The 12415-nt window shown below is 41.9% G+C and overlaps 1 protein-coding gene across 12 annotated transcripts in view; it reads left to right on the forward strand.

The window, feature by feature from the left end:
• The window catches only part of Immt (inner membrane mitochondrial protein), a 40954-nt gene that overhangs the window by 3810 nt on the left and 24729 nt on the right, over positions 1–12415 (forward strand). For all 12 annotated transcript variants that reach the window (XM_051154716.1, XM_051154705.1, XM_051154706.1 and 9 more), the window contains exons 2-3: positions 7823–7896; positions 9148–9337. In XM_051154716.1, coding sequence (XP_051010673.1) covers positions 7823–7896; positions 9148–9337 — 264 coding nt within the window. The remainder of the gene's footprint in view (positions 1–7822; positions 7897–9147; positions 9338–12415) is intronic.

Below are 12415 nucleotides of genomic sequence, written 5' to 3' on the forward strand. Positions count from 1 at the left end.
GCCAACTACTCCTGGACATGGGGATGCTGGAGTGTAGCTGATACACCCAGTGGTATTTCATTAAAGAAAACGAATTTTTCCTCTTCCAGCTGGTACCCCTTACAAACAGCTTCTTGGCTAGGGGTGGGACTTTATGCATCCTTTACCTTCTCAGTGCTGGGATTTGGTCTGTGTTTAAACCAATGCAGGTTCTGTGGGTGTTGTCACAGTCTCCGTGTGTTCGCTCATATGTATATTGGTATTTTGTCTTGAAGAGGCTGTATCAATGGAGGGTTCCACCTGCTTCTCCTGTAAAGCGCCTGAGACTTGAGGGGAGGGTCTTGATACTGATGACCTGCTGAGGGCGGAGTGCTCCAGAGTTTCTCACTCCATGCACATTGTCTAGTTTGGGATGTCTTTGTTAATTACTGTTTATGGCAAGAAGAATCGTCTTTGATGAGGGTTGAATGATGGTTTATGAGTATAGTGGTGTCACTGGGAGTCATCTTATTGCTGTGTTCCTTTAGCAGAATAATAGTAGTGGGTTTGCCCCTAGAACCGTGGCTGAAGTCTCAGGTCCTTGGGCTTTTTAGCAGTGTTGTATATGGGTTCCCATGACTTCTGGCTTTTGAGAGTGATACACATGCATGGTACCTAGACACACATGCATACATAAAATAAAAATGAGGCTTTTAAGGAAAACAAGAAAGACTACTGTTCTTGATGGTGAACCAAGCCAACATGTTTGACTCAGTTTGTGTTAGTGAAGCAGACTGACCACACATGCTGCATATAGCTTAGTTGCTCTGTGCAGCCTCCTCTTCCCCTGCTTGTACTGGTCTGCCTCTTCGTCATTTTCACTGATCCTAGAGAGCAAACTCAGGCCGCAGTCAGGCCGCTTTAGCCTGCAGGGCCATCTTGCCTTCTTGACTTTTTCAGACAGGTTCCTGTTGCCTTTGCTGGCCTGTTTTGAAGAAGATGACCTTGAACCTCCAATTCTCCTGCCTCTACCTCTTAAGTGCTGGATGACACTTGTGCACCGCCACTCCTGTCTCTTTACAAGATATTATAACTGTAGGAAAAGTTTAATTATTGCGTATAAATTTGTATTTCAAATGCAAAATATGGTCATTAATATGTTAATTTCATCATCCAGGAAATTTTATTGTGGAATCTAGAACATTGGTATAGGATTCACAGGAGACTTTTCTATAGTGCCTGTCCTTTTTCTTTTTCTTTCTTTCCTTTTGTTTGTTTGGTTTTTTTTTTTTTTTTTTTTTTTTTTTTTTTTTTTTTGGTTTTTGGTTTTTGGTTTTTGGTTTTCCGAGACTTTGTTTCTTTGTGTAGCTGTCCTGTTCTCTGGCTATCCTGGACTTGATTTGTAGACCATGCTGAACTCACAGAGATCTCCCTCTCTCTCTGCCTCCCCAAGGCTGGCATAACCATGGGCACCACCATGCCTGGCTGTCTGTTCATTTTCAAGCTACTCCACTACATGACAGTTTCTTTATGTAGTCTCTTTAGTTTGATAAAGCTGAGGAGTTGATGCGTGGAAGAACATGGGGATTACATATTTTCTTGTCTGCCTTTTGTTTGTGTTTCTGTAGATTAGAAGTGGCAATGCTAACCACATGACATTTATTGCAAGGTTATGCGTCAAGACAAATTACTGTCCTTTTTATATCATAGGTCATGAATAAAATGGATCCTAAAATTAAGTAGTCAGTATTTTGTGTAGCTGACTTTTGCTACTTTGTGGGTTCTTTTCCCCATCCTTTATTCCTACCCCACTCCCAATTTCATCCCCATCAGCAGATAAGATGTCAGAGAACAAAGAACGGCGGAGGAGATAGAGATCCTCGACTCTAATTCCATTCTTCTCGTTTCTTTGAACATGACTACTAACAAATTGCAAGCAACGCCCCTGAAAAACCACTAACCACCATCCTCGCCTCTGAGGGGCCCTAGCATTTATATACCCTCTGAAAAGTTCCCAGAATTCCAAACGTTACACAGTTGCAGAAACTATCTGCAGCTGGCAAAATCACAACTCACTGGAGCACAAGGCAAAACCATAGTCAGCTGCTGTGAATCAGCCCCATATCCCACACCGGGATTAAATGAAAACATATTCTTATAATACTTCAGTGTTTGTTTGGTTTTTAAAGAAACCAAAATTCCAGAATTCTCGCTACAATTTTGCATGTTAAAATAGGTTTGTGGTATAGAGAATTAGAGACACTGCTTAGGAGAAAGCAAACTGGCGGCAAACTTAATATTTGTCAGTGACTTAGGTAGGTATGACACCAAATGCATAAGGAACAAAAAGTACTTTTGAAACTAGGCATGATGGTGCATACCTATAGGCCCTAGCACTGGGAGGGAGAGGCAGGAAGATGGAGAGTTCAAGATTGGGCTGAGATGACTCGGCTGGTCAGGTGCTTGCATACCGGCATGAGGACCTGGGCTGAGCTTCCCAGCACATGCACACATAAAGAGCCAGGCCTGGTAGTACATAGCTGTCATCTCAGCCGCGGAGGAAGAGACAGGCTCCATTGAGCTCACTGGCCAGCCAGTCTATCTCTGTCTCAAAAATCAAATTGGAGAACTATTGAGGAATAAATCTAAACTTGGCCTCTGGCCTCTGCGTGTATAGCTGCGTGCTTCTGAGCACGCACACATACACATACATAAACATGTATATCCACATACAAATCCCAAACAACAACAGTGTGCTGGTTGACACAGACCTAGACATATCTGGGAAGGGGGATCTCAATTAATTGCCTCTCAGATTGTCCTGTGATACATTTTCTTCACTAGTGTGTGATGTGGGAGGACCCAGTCCATTGTGCGTAGACCTACCCGTAGGCAGGTGGTCCTGTGATAGAAGAAGTCAAGTTGAGCAAACCATGGGAGCAAGCCAGTAAACAGCATTCTTCCATGGCTCCTGCCTCTGCTGCTGCTTGAGTGCATGTCTTTCCTGCCCTCAGTGATTGACTATGATTGTGATGAGAACATGAAAGCCAAATAAAACCTTTTCTTTCTAAATTGTTTTGGGTCATGATGTTTTATCACAGCAATAGCAAGTGAAAATAAACAACAAACATTGTCTGGGTCATCCTAGGCTGCATAGGCAATTTGAGGCCAACCTGGGCTACAGGAGACCCTGTCTCAAAGGAAGAATAAAAGTAACTTTGATTCCATCAAATTTAAAATTTTGTATCAAAGATGTGATAGTTTAGATGAGAGCGCCCCCCCACCCCAAATAGGCTCATGTATTTGAATACTTGAGTCCTTCCTCAATTGGAGGAACTGTTTGGGGAATGATAGGAGACATGTCACTGGAGATAGGCTTTGGGGTTTCAGAAGCCCAAGCTGTTCCTAGTTAGCTTTCTCTGCCCGGTACATACGGATCAAGATGTAGCTCTCGGCTGTTGTGCCGTGTCTGCCTGCATACTGCTGTTCTCTTCATGATGAGGTCATGGACTCACCCTCTGAAACTGTAAGCCCCAAATCAGCCTTCTTCTGTAAGTTGCCATGCTCATAGTGTCTCATCATAGCGTAGAAAAATTACTAACATAAAAGGATACTTGAGAAGGAAAAAGGAGTGACTATTTCAAATATATAAGCTTGTGGTATCCAGAAAATGTGAAAAACTACAACATAAGATAACAAAAACTATGGGTAGGAGCAAGGTGTTGGTGGCACACACCTTTCATCCCAGCGTGTGAGAGGCAGAGGCAGGTGGATCTCTGGGTTTGAGGCCAAAGATTTTTGAGTATAATAATGACATGTTGGTGAGAACATAAAATTGGGTAGACGTCTAAAAGTGCAGCTGCTTTGGAAAACCTGGAGTGGAAGGCAGTATATTGTGTGATTTCCTTTCTAGGGATTATAGACAGTCATAGAAACCAAAAGCAGAAAGTAGCTGCCAAGGGTTAGGGGAAAAGTGGCAGCAAGGATGTGTGTGACAGCTTCATAGAACTCAGGTTTTCTTTTGGATTGATGAAAGCCTGTGATTTCTAGAACTTGGTGGTAGTGATGGTTACTATTGAGCCTTGTTAATACACAGAATACCACTAAATGGTTCAAATGGTGAATGCTAGTGACCCTTACCAGATACAGAACTAAAGCCTGCCAGTGGGTATTTGCAGCTGGTCAGAGAGGCAGAGTTAGATAGACACTTCAAACTTAGGAAGTAAAGAGTGGGACAGTATGAGTTTTCAAAAACACGGGAATTGCACCTGGTTTAAACCTATCAGATTTGCTTAAACCCATGAATTTCAAACAATACTGTTTTGGAGCAGGTAAAAGAACCTGCTGCCAAGCTTGAAGGCTTGAGTTTAGTCCAAGGGAGCAAGATAGGAGGAGAGAATCTGCTCTAGTTAGTTGTTCTCTGACCTCCATATATGTGCTATGGCTTGTGCACATGCGTACACATACAAGTAAATAAATGTGGTGAAAAATATATTTTGAGGCTGGAGAGATGACTCAATGATTGCTCTTGAAAGGACTTGGGCTCAATTCCCAGCACCCACTTGGTGGCTCACAACCATCTGTAATTCCAGTTCCAGAGGATCTGATGCCCTCTTCTCTGTATGGGCACCAAGCATGCATATGGCGTGCACACACATACATGCTGATAAAACATACATAAATTTAATAAATCTAATACTTTTTTTAACTAGAAAAAAATATTAAAAAAAAATACAGTTCTGCTTAACTACAGCTGTGTAACAAACCCTCTTGTGTATGGGAAATAGTGGCATGGTTCACTGCTTCTGTTCGGTCTTTTTTGGGATCAGCTGGCAGCTGTTGCATGTTGGCCTTAAGACAGTGCCTAGGACTAGTTTTCAGTTTGGCTGCTGCTGGCTCAGCAATGATTGCTGCTTTGGAACTCCTGCTTGTGGCGTCTCTGTGTTTGGGAATTTCCTCAGCTTAGCAGTAGGTCCTGAGAGCAGTCAGGTCAAAGCCATGTCCATTGTGATGTACTCTGAGAAGGCACAGAGCATCACCTCCACTGCTCTCTGTTAGGGACTTATTAACCAAGCCTGTCCTTGCACTTTCCCCTCCATGTCCCTTCTTCCTTAAACCCTGGCAGCCACTATCAGTGTATTATTTCTATGAATTGGTCTGTTCTGGATAATCCCCATAAAGGAACGCGTACAATGTTAGGGGAGGACACACAGAACTCATGTTTGATAGGGAGCAGTACAAATGCTTCTGGAAGATCATTTGGCGTGCCTGTGTTGTTGCAGCCAATATTAGAAAATGCACTCAACCCTACTTTTTTTTGTGTGAGCGGAGGCTAGAACAACTCATATCCCCCCATGTACAGTCAATACTGTGCAATGCACTTTGCCCCATTTTTTGTGAGGGCTGGAGCAACTGATTTTCCCCTTCCCATTGTAGCCCTCTCTAAAATACTACAAAAATATTATCCCACTGGGACCAGGATCTTACCATTTTATCCAGATCTTAAAATGGAAGACATCTTTGATATGACCTTAAAGTTTGTTTGTTTGTTTTGTTTTTGGTTTGTTTTGGTTTGGTTTTTTGAGACAGGGTTTCTCTGCCTCCTATTCTGTATCAGCATCTACTGGGATGGCAGGCAAAGGATAATCTCTGTTTCTTTCAAAAAAGTAGATAGCAAGGGGTCCCCAGCAGTCACAGTCAGTTCCATAACAAAACAGAATCCAGCTGGGTATGGTGGCTGATTCCCTGACTGGGGTTCATTCCTGCTGCTGGGGAATTGTTCTGTGCAGTTTTCTGTTCTCGCCGTTGGGTTGTTCCTTTCCCAGAAAATGTGGACTGTTTGAGCCTAAGTCATAGTTATGGCTGCCTCCTTTTCTCTTGGGGCATCCAGCACCTTTTTCACTTTTGCTTTTGTTGGTGTTAAATTCAGTCCGGTTGTTTCCCATCGTGTATTAGTAGTCAGGCCTCTGTGTTGCTGTGGCCATTTATCCAAGGAAAACAAGGGAGGAGAGATATATGGCTCACTGTGTCCGGGCGCTCAGCACATACAAAGCCTGTGGTTCTTAGGCCCATGGTGAAATGGAAGGTCTTGGGAATGGTACAAACAGGTGACAGAGGAGACTCTTACCTTACAGTGCACAAGAAGCAGAGAGAGGGTTCCATGATAGGACTTTAACAAGATGCAGCCCAGAGTCATGCCTCCCGCGACCTACTTCCTCCAGTTAAGGGAGCTTATGGAAAATTCAAATGGCGGTCAAGAAGTACGTAGCATATATGACACTTAAAAGTGCCAACAAGAGGCTGGAGAGATGGCTCAGAGGTTAAAAGCACTGTCTGCTCTTCTAAAGGTCCTGAGTTCAATTCCCAGTAACCTCATAGAGGCTCACAACCTCTGGTACTCTCTTCTGGTGTGCAGAGGTACATTCGAGTAGAAGACTGTATAAATAAATAAATCTTCAAAAAAAAAAAAAGAAAGAAACCCTGTCTAGAAAAACCAAAAAAAGAGAGAAAGAAAGAAAAAAGAAAAAACCAAAAAGAGTACAACTCTATAGAATCGGTTCTCTCCTCCATCTTTATGAGGGTTACAGGGCTCAAACTCAGCTCACGAAGCATCTTTATCAAGACCGTCTGACTTGCCCTAGGTGGTTTTGTTGTCGTCGTTGTTTTGTGAGACTGGGTTTCACATAGTCCAGATTAGCCTGGAATCCTTGATCCTCCTGCTTCCAACTTCCAAGTGCTAGGATCACACACCAGCAATTTTTAACTTGAAAAGATCTTCATCAAAGTGACTCATTGGCACTTTAAAAAAAAAAAGATTTATTTATTATGTATACAGTGTTCTGCCTGCCGGCCAGAAGAGAACACCAGATCTCATTACAGATGATTGTGACCCACCATGTGGTTGCTGGGAATTGAACTCAGGACCTCTGAAGAGCAGACAGTGCTCTTAACCTCTGAGCCATCTCTCCAGCGCCCTGAGACAGGTTTCTCTGTGTAGTCTTGGCTGTCCTAGACTCACTTTGTAGACCAGGCTGGCCTCGAACTCACAGTGCCTCTGCCTCCCTGCTGGTGTGCCACCACACCTGGCCTAGAGTTGTACTCTTGATCTTCATATGTATTCCATAGCATCGCACCCTGGCCCACCATTTAAAAAAAAAAAATTGAAGAGATAGATCCCCAGATTCCACACAGTAAAAGTAGAGAAATGGCTCTGTCAAGTTGTCCTCTGACCTCTATACATGGAGTGGGGTGTGTGTGTGTGCACATACACACTAAATAAATAAATGTCATTTAAACATGAAATAAATTAATAACAACAAAGAAATATTTAAGAGTAATTTTTTTGCATTACCATTTTTGAAGATTGGGGGGTTTGTTTCATTTTTGTTTCGTGAGTGTCCCTGTGGGTCCCAGGCCGCCTGTGACGGAGAGCCGTCTTCCTTCTTCAGCTGCCGTCACCCAGGAAAGTGCTGTTTAGTAGAGTGATTTCTTTTTTTTTTTTTTTTTTGGTTTTTCAAGACAGGGTTTCTCTGTGTAACAGCCCTGGTTGTCCTGCCTGGAACTCACAGCCATCCACCTGCCTCTGCCTCCCAAGTGTTGGGATTAAAGGCCTACGCCACCACGCCCAGCTCGTAGATTGATTTCTGAAAGCAAAGTAATTTTTGTTTGAGTACATTTTAAATAAAAGTATATTTTTCTGTGTGTCAATTCTATAAGATTCTGAGATGTATTTAATTGTTTTGTATCTTAGACTGGCTGCAGTGTGTGATTCTCCTGCTCTGCAGCGTGCTGGGGTTAACAACTGTGAGCCCTCATGGTTCCAAATTCCTCTAATGCATTGATGTAATGTCTGCTCCTCCTTTAGAGTTGTCTTTGTGGGAAGTTTGTCTTCCGTCCACTACGACCATGGCGTAGATACTCCACTTCAAGAAGTTCTGGGTATGTGGTTTGTCTCCCTGGAACCAGGGTATTTACTGTGTGCTGACAATAGGTGTGTGCATGTTTACTTTGAACATAGACATAGCTGCATTAACTAACTGCTATGAAGGAAACAGTATTCTGATAACATCGTGGTCATCAGAGGAAGGCTGAGTGTAGTACAGTAAGATTTTCATTCTTTTTTCATTTTTCTGTTCTTTTTTTATTTTTTAGAGACAGGGCGTCTCTACATAGCCTCCAGCTCACAACAGATCTGCCTACCTCTACCCCCGAGTGCTGGCATAAATAATATATTTTTGGATGAGACCATAGTCACATAACCTTTAGTATAAGATACTGTTAAAATCATTCTATTTCATTATTCTTATTGCTCTATTTCTGTGTTTAGTTTAGAAGTTAAGCTTTGTCATATATGTGTATAGAAAAAAATACAACATTTGATTCTATCTGGGTTCCAGGAACAAATGCCTTCCTCACCCCCAGGAACCTACTGTGTTACACAGAAGCTTTTCCCTGAGGTCTGAGGAGTCCCCTCAGTTACACTGTTTTAGGTGAAGCTTTGCTAATGTTGCTCCTCTGGTTCTTTGGTAAGCAGGTGGCACAGAGCATAGCCCACCCCCTTCAAGTGTTTATTTAGTATGGGAGTGTATTTAGGTTCCGACTGTACTGTTATAAGTTTAAAAAGTGCATGTTAGTTCTACTGATGTCTTACCGTCTTCCAATTTGGAATTCCACGTCCAGTTTGGGACATTCTGAGCAGGCCTTGACTTACATCTCCAGCTCAGTAACTTTCAAATTTAAACCTAATTTAATGTGAAGTCTTGCTCTGCAGCCCAGGCTGGCTTCAGTCGCAGAGCAATCTTCCTGCCTCAGCCTTTACAATGCTCAAATTAGCTTTCTTTTTTGTAAAGGATTTACTTTATTGTACTTAAGAAGAGGAGCTTTGAAAGTCAGTGATTTGAGAGACTTCAGAGGAAATCTCAAAATTGTAAACATCAAGTTTTAAGTGTTAAATCAGAGACTGCTACATTCTTTCTGTTGTAGTTACTATCTTTTAATATGTAAATATTGTAATTTCATATTTCAGACATGTTAAACATGGTAAGATGAGGTGGCTTGCAGCTGTTACCCTTGGCTGCTGTGGCCTAAGTCAGTGGGGAGAAGTGGATGTGAGGAGTCTGTAAGACTCAGTAGGAAAGCAGATAAGGGAAAACAAGAAAGTATGATATTGTCTCTATTTCTTTCTTCTAGGTTGACTTCTGGTAAAATCGCTGGAGCTGGCCTTTTGTTCGTTGGTGGAGGGGTTGGTGGCACTATCCTGTATGCCAAATGGGATTCCCACTTCCGGGAAAGTGTAGAGAAAACCATACCTTACTCAGACAAGCTTTTTGAGATGGTTCTTGGCTCTGCACCTTATACTGTTCCATTACCAAAGAAACCGGTAAGAATTTTAAACAGTATTTCACAATGTATGTTACAGAAGACTTTCACTCTAGAGATTGAGCTCAAAGCTCAACAGGGCTCCACTGAGCCCTCGGCTCCCAATTTGCATTTTCAGTAGTGCAGATAGTAGCAGTTACCAGGTTACTGGGTTAGAATTGCATGGCTTCTTCATTACTGGCTTTTTTTTTTTTTTTTTGAGACAGGGCTTCTCTGTATAGTCCTGGTTGTCCTAGACTCACTTTGTAGACCAGGCTGGCCTGGAATTCAGAGACTGCATGCCTCTGCCTCCCAAGTGCTGGGATTAAAGGTGTGTACCACCACTGCGCAGTTTGATTGCTTTTATTTTGTTAGCTTTCTGCTTTGCTTAATCTACCTTGGCCTTTATCATTTCCTATCCCAATTGTCTTCTGAACTAAAGTCATTGTTTTCCCATGCACCTGGCCTTTCCTGTCTTCAGTTCTCACCCACAGATTTCTCCTGAAAGAATATAGATTATTTTCATATTTATGTAGATTCTTCTAAAATATGTACTGCCATGCTTTCATGTCACTGTTTGCCAGGAACTTTTAAATGCTTTTATTTATTTTTTCAAAAATTTTTAATGATTTTTAAAAATTTTTTAATTTTTGGGGGTGCTGGAGAGATGGCTCAGAGGTTAAGAACACTTTTCTGTTCTTCCAAAAGTCCTGAGTTCAATTCCTAGCAACCACATGGTGGCTCACAACCATCTATAATGTAATCTGGTGCCCTCTTCTAGTGTGCAGGCACACATGTGGGCAAAATACTGTATAAATAATAGATAAATAAATACATCTTTAATTTAATTTAATTTTATTTATTTATTTATTTTTTGGTGCATTACTTGTCTGTGAGGGTGTCAGATCCCCTGGAACTGGAGTTACAGGCACTGTGAGCTGCCATGTGGTTGCTGGAAATTGAACCTGGGTCCTTTGAAGAGCAACCAGTGCTCTTAACCACTGAGCTATCTCTCCAGCCTCACATTCTTAATTTCTTTACAATCAAATGTGAAAATGAGATTGTGGCTGGGCAGTAGTGGCTAACACCTTTAATCCCAGAACAGCCTGGTCTGCAGAGTGAGTTCTAGGATATCCAGAGCTACACAGAGGAGACTGGTCTTGAAGAACCAAAAAAGAAAAGATAGTTTTGCCATTAAGACCGATGATCACATGTTGGAAGGAAAGAACTGAGTCCTGCAAACTATCTTCTAACTGCCACATGAGTGTCATGGTGTGTGCTTCTCCTACCGATAAATAAATAAGACTGAATATGGAAAGGTTAAATGTCAGACCAGAAGGTGGCCGTTGGTTCTTTTCTTTTTCTCTTTCATTTTGGGGGCTGGGGGAGCAAGGTTTTTCTGTGTAGCCCTGGTTGTCCTAAAACTCACTTTGTAGACCAGGCTGGCCTCGAACTCACAGAGATCCACCTGCCTCTGCCTCCCGAGTGCTGGGATTAAAGGCATGCGCCATAATGCCTGGCATTGTTCCTTCCTTGCTGTGGCTTGTGTACTTTACTTATGGATGGTTTGCTTATTACTAAGCAATCTGGCTCTTCCTTGCTTTTCCAGTCTCGTGCCTGAATCGTATTGCATGTACATTTTAGCTCTATGTCATTTGTTAAAGGTTCCTTTTTAAACTGAGTAAAGAACCACGTAAGATGATGTGAAAGAATTAATGATGTAGACTATTAGCCAAGAACAATTCAGAAAAAGGGTGTTGTGGTAGAGGTGAGAGGCATTTGCTTTTCCAGATACTGGTTTTATTCCAGTACTGTTCTTGTAAAAAGGATTTTGACATGGAAATAGAATTTGGGAAAATGGAACAACTGAATTTGGAAATGCATTGTAAACATGTTTGCTATGAGATTGTAAGTTCCTGGGACCTATGTGAAAGTGATATGCGAATGTCTCATAAAATATATATAACTCTGGCCTGCCAACAGAGCTTGGCTGCCAACGGAGTTTCTGGGGTTGACTCCTAACAAGAAAAGGGGGAAAACAAACCAACAACTACTCCCCCAACAATTAACTGCATTGCTACAGAAGAGTAGTTGAATTTTAAGAGAGAATTAATGGGCAGATTTGAAATACCAATGTATCTAAAGAGCAATTCTTGACTTAAGAGAGACTATGTGCTATATTCTGTTTTTTAAAAAATTGCAATAGGTTACATGTTAATTTGTACAGCTTTGCTTGGGTGAAATGTTCCCAGGGATGGCCTGAGAGCTGGAAGGGAAGGGAGTAGTGAAGAGCCTATCGCAACCACTGATGATCCTGATACACGCTTGTTACAGGAGCATGTGCGTCATCATTTCAGAAGTAACAGTGTGGTGGAGCATATCTGCAGTCCAAATGTAGAAGGCTACTGTAGAAAGATTGGAGTTCAAGGCCATCCTGAACTATGGAGTCAGACCCTGTTTCAAAAGTTAGAATAGGCTGAGGCTGGAGAGATGACTCATGGTTAAGAGTGCTGCAGGCTCTTTCAGAGGACCAGAGTTTGATTTCCAGCACCCATGTGGTGGCCTACAACCATATATAACTCCAGTTCCAGGAGATCTGATGCCCTCTTCTGACTTCCCTAGGCACCAAACACACATGTAATACACAGACATACACGCAGGCAAAGCACTCAAAGATATAATACCTTAAAAAATGTTTTTTTAATTCAAGCAGCCTAATTCAAAGAAAATGGGCATCTTTCTAGTTTCTGTGTAAAGTTCTAAACCATTTTTTGTTAAGTATTCATCTTAGGACTGTGTGACTCATTGCCTATTCTGGCCAAACAAAAAAACAAAAACAAAAGAAAAGGGGGGACATCAAGGGTGGTGAACAACAAGTTTTTTATTATTCCTTCATTTTTTCCAGCAAATATGGCAGTCTCATTAATGAACAGTACCTAAGTCAGTCTGGCTGTAACTGGGAAAAGAAAGTAGTTATTACTTACAAAACTGTCATGTGTCTTCATGTGGAACTGCATCAATCCTGGCATAAGAAGCAGATGAGTGTTCTGTTTCACTCTAGGCCTCTCATTGGCCATTTGTTCCTAACTGAATGCATACA

The sequence above is a fragment of the Acomys russatus genome, chromosome 13 (genome assembly GCF_903995435.1).
Source record: "Acomys russatus chromosome 13, mAcoRus1.1, whole genome shotgun sequence".
NCBI classification, from domain to species: Eukaryota; Metazoa; Chordata; class Mammalia; order Rodentia; family Muridae; genus Acomys; species Acomys russatus.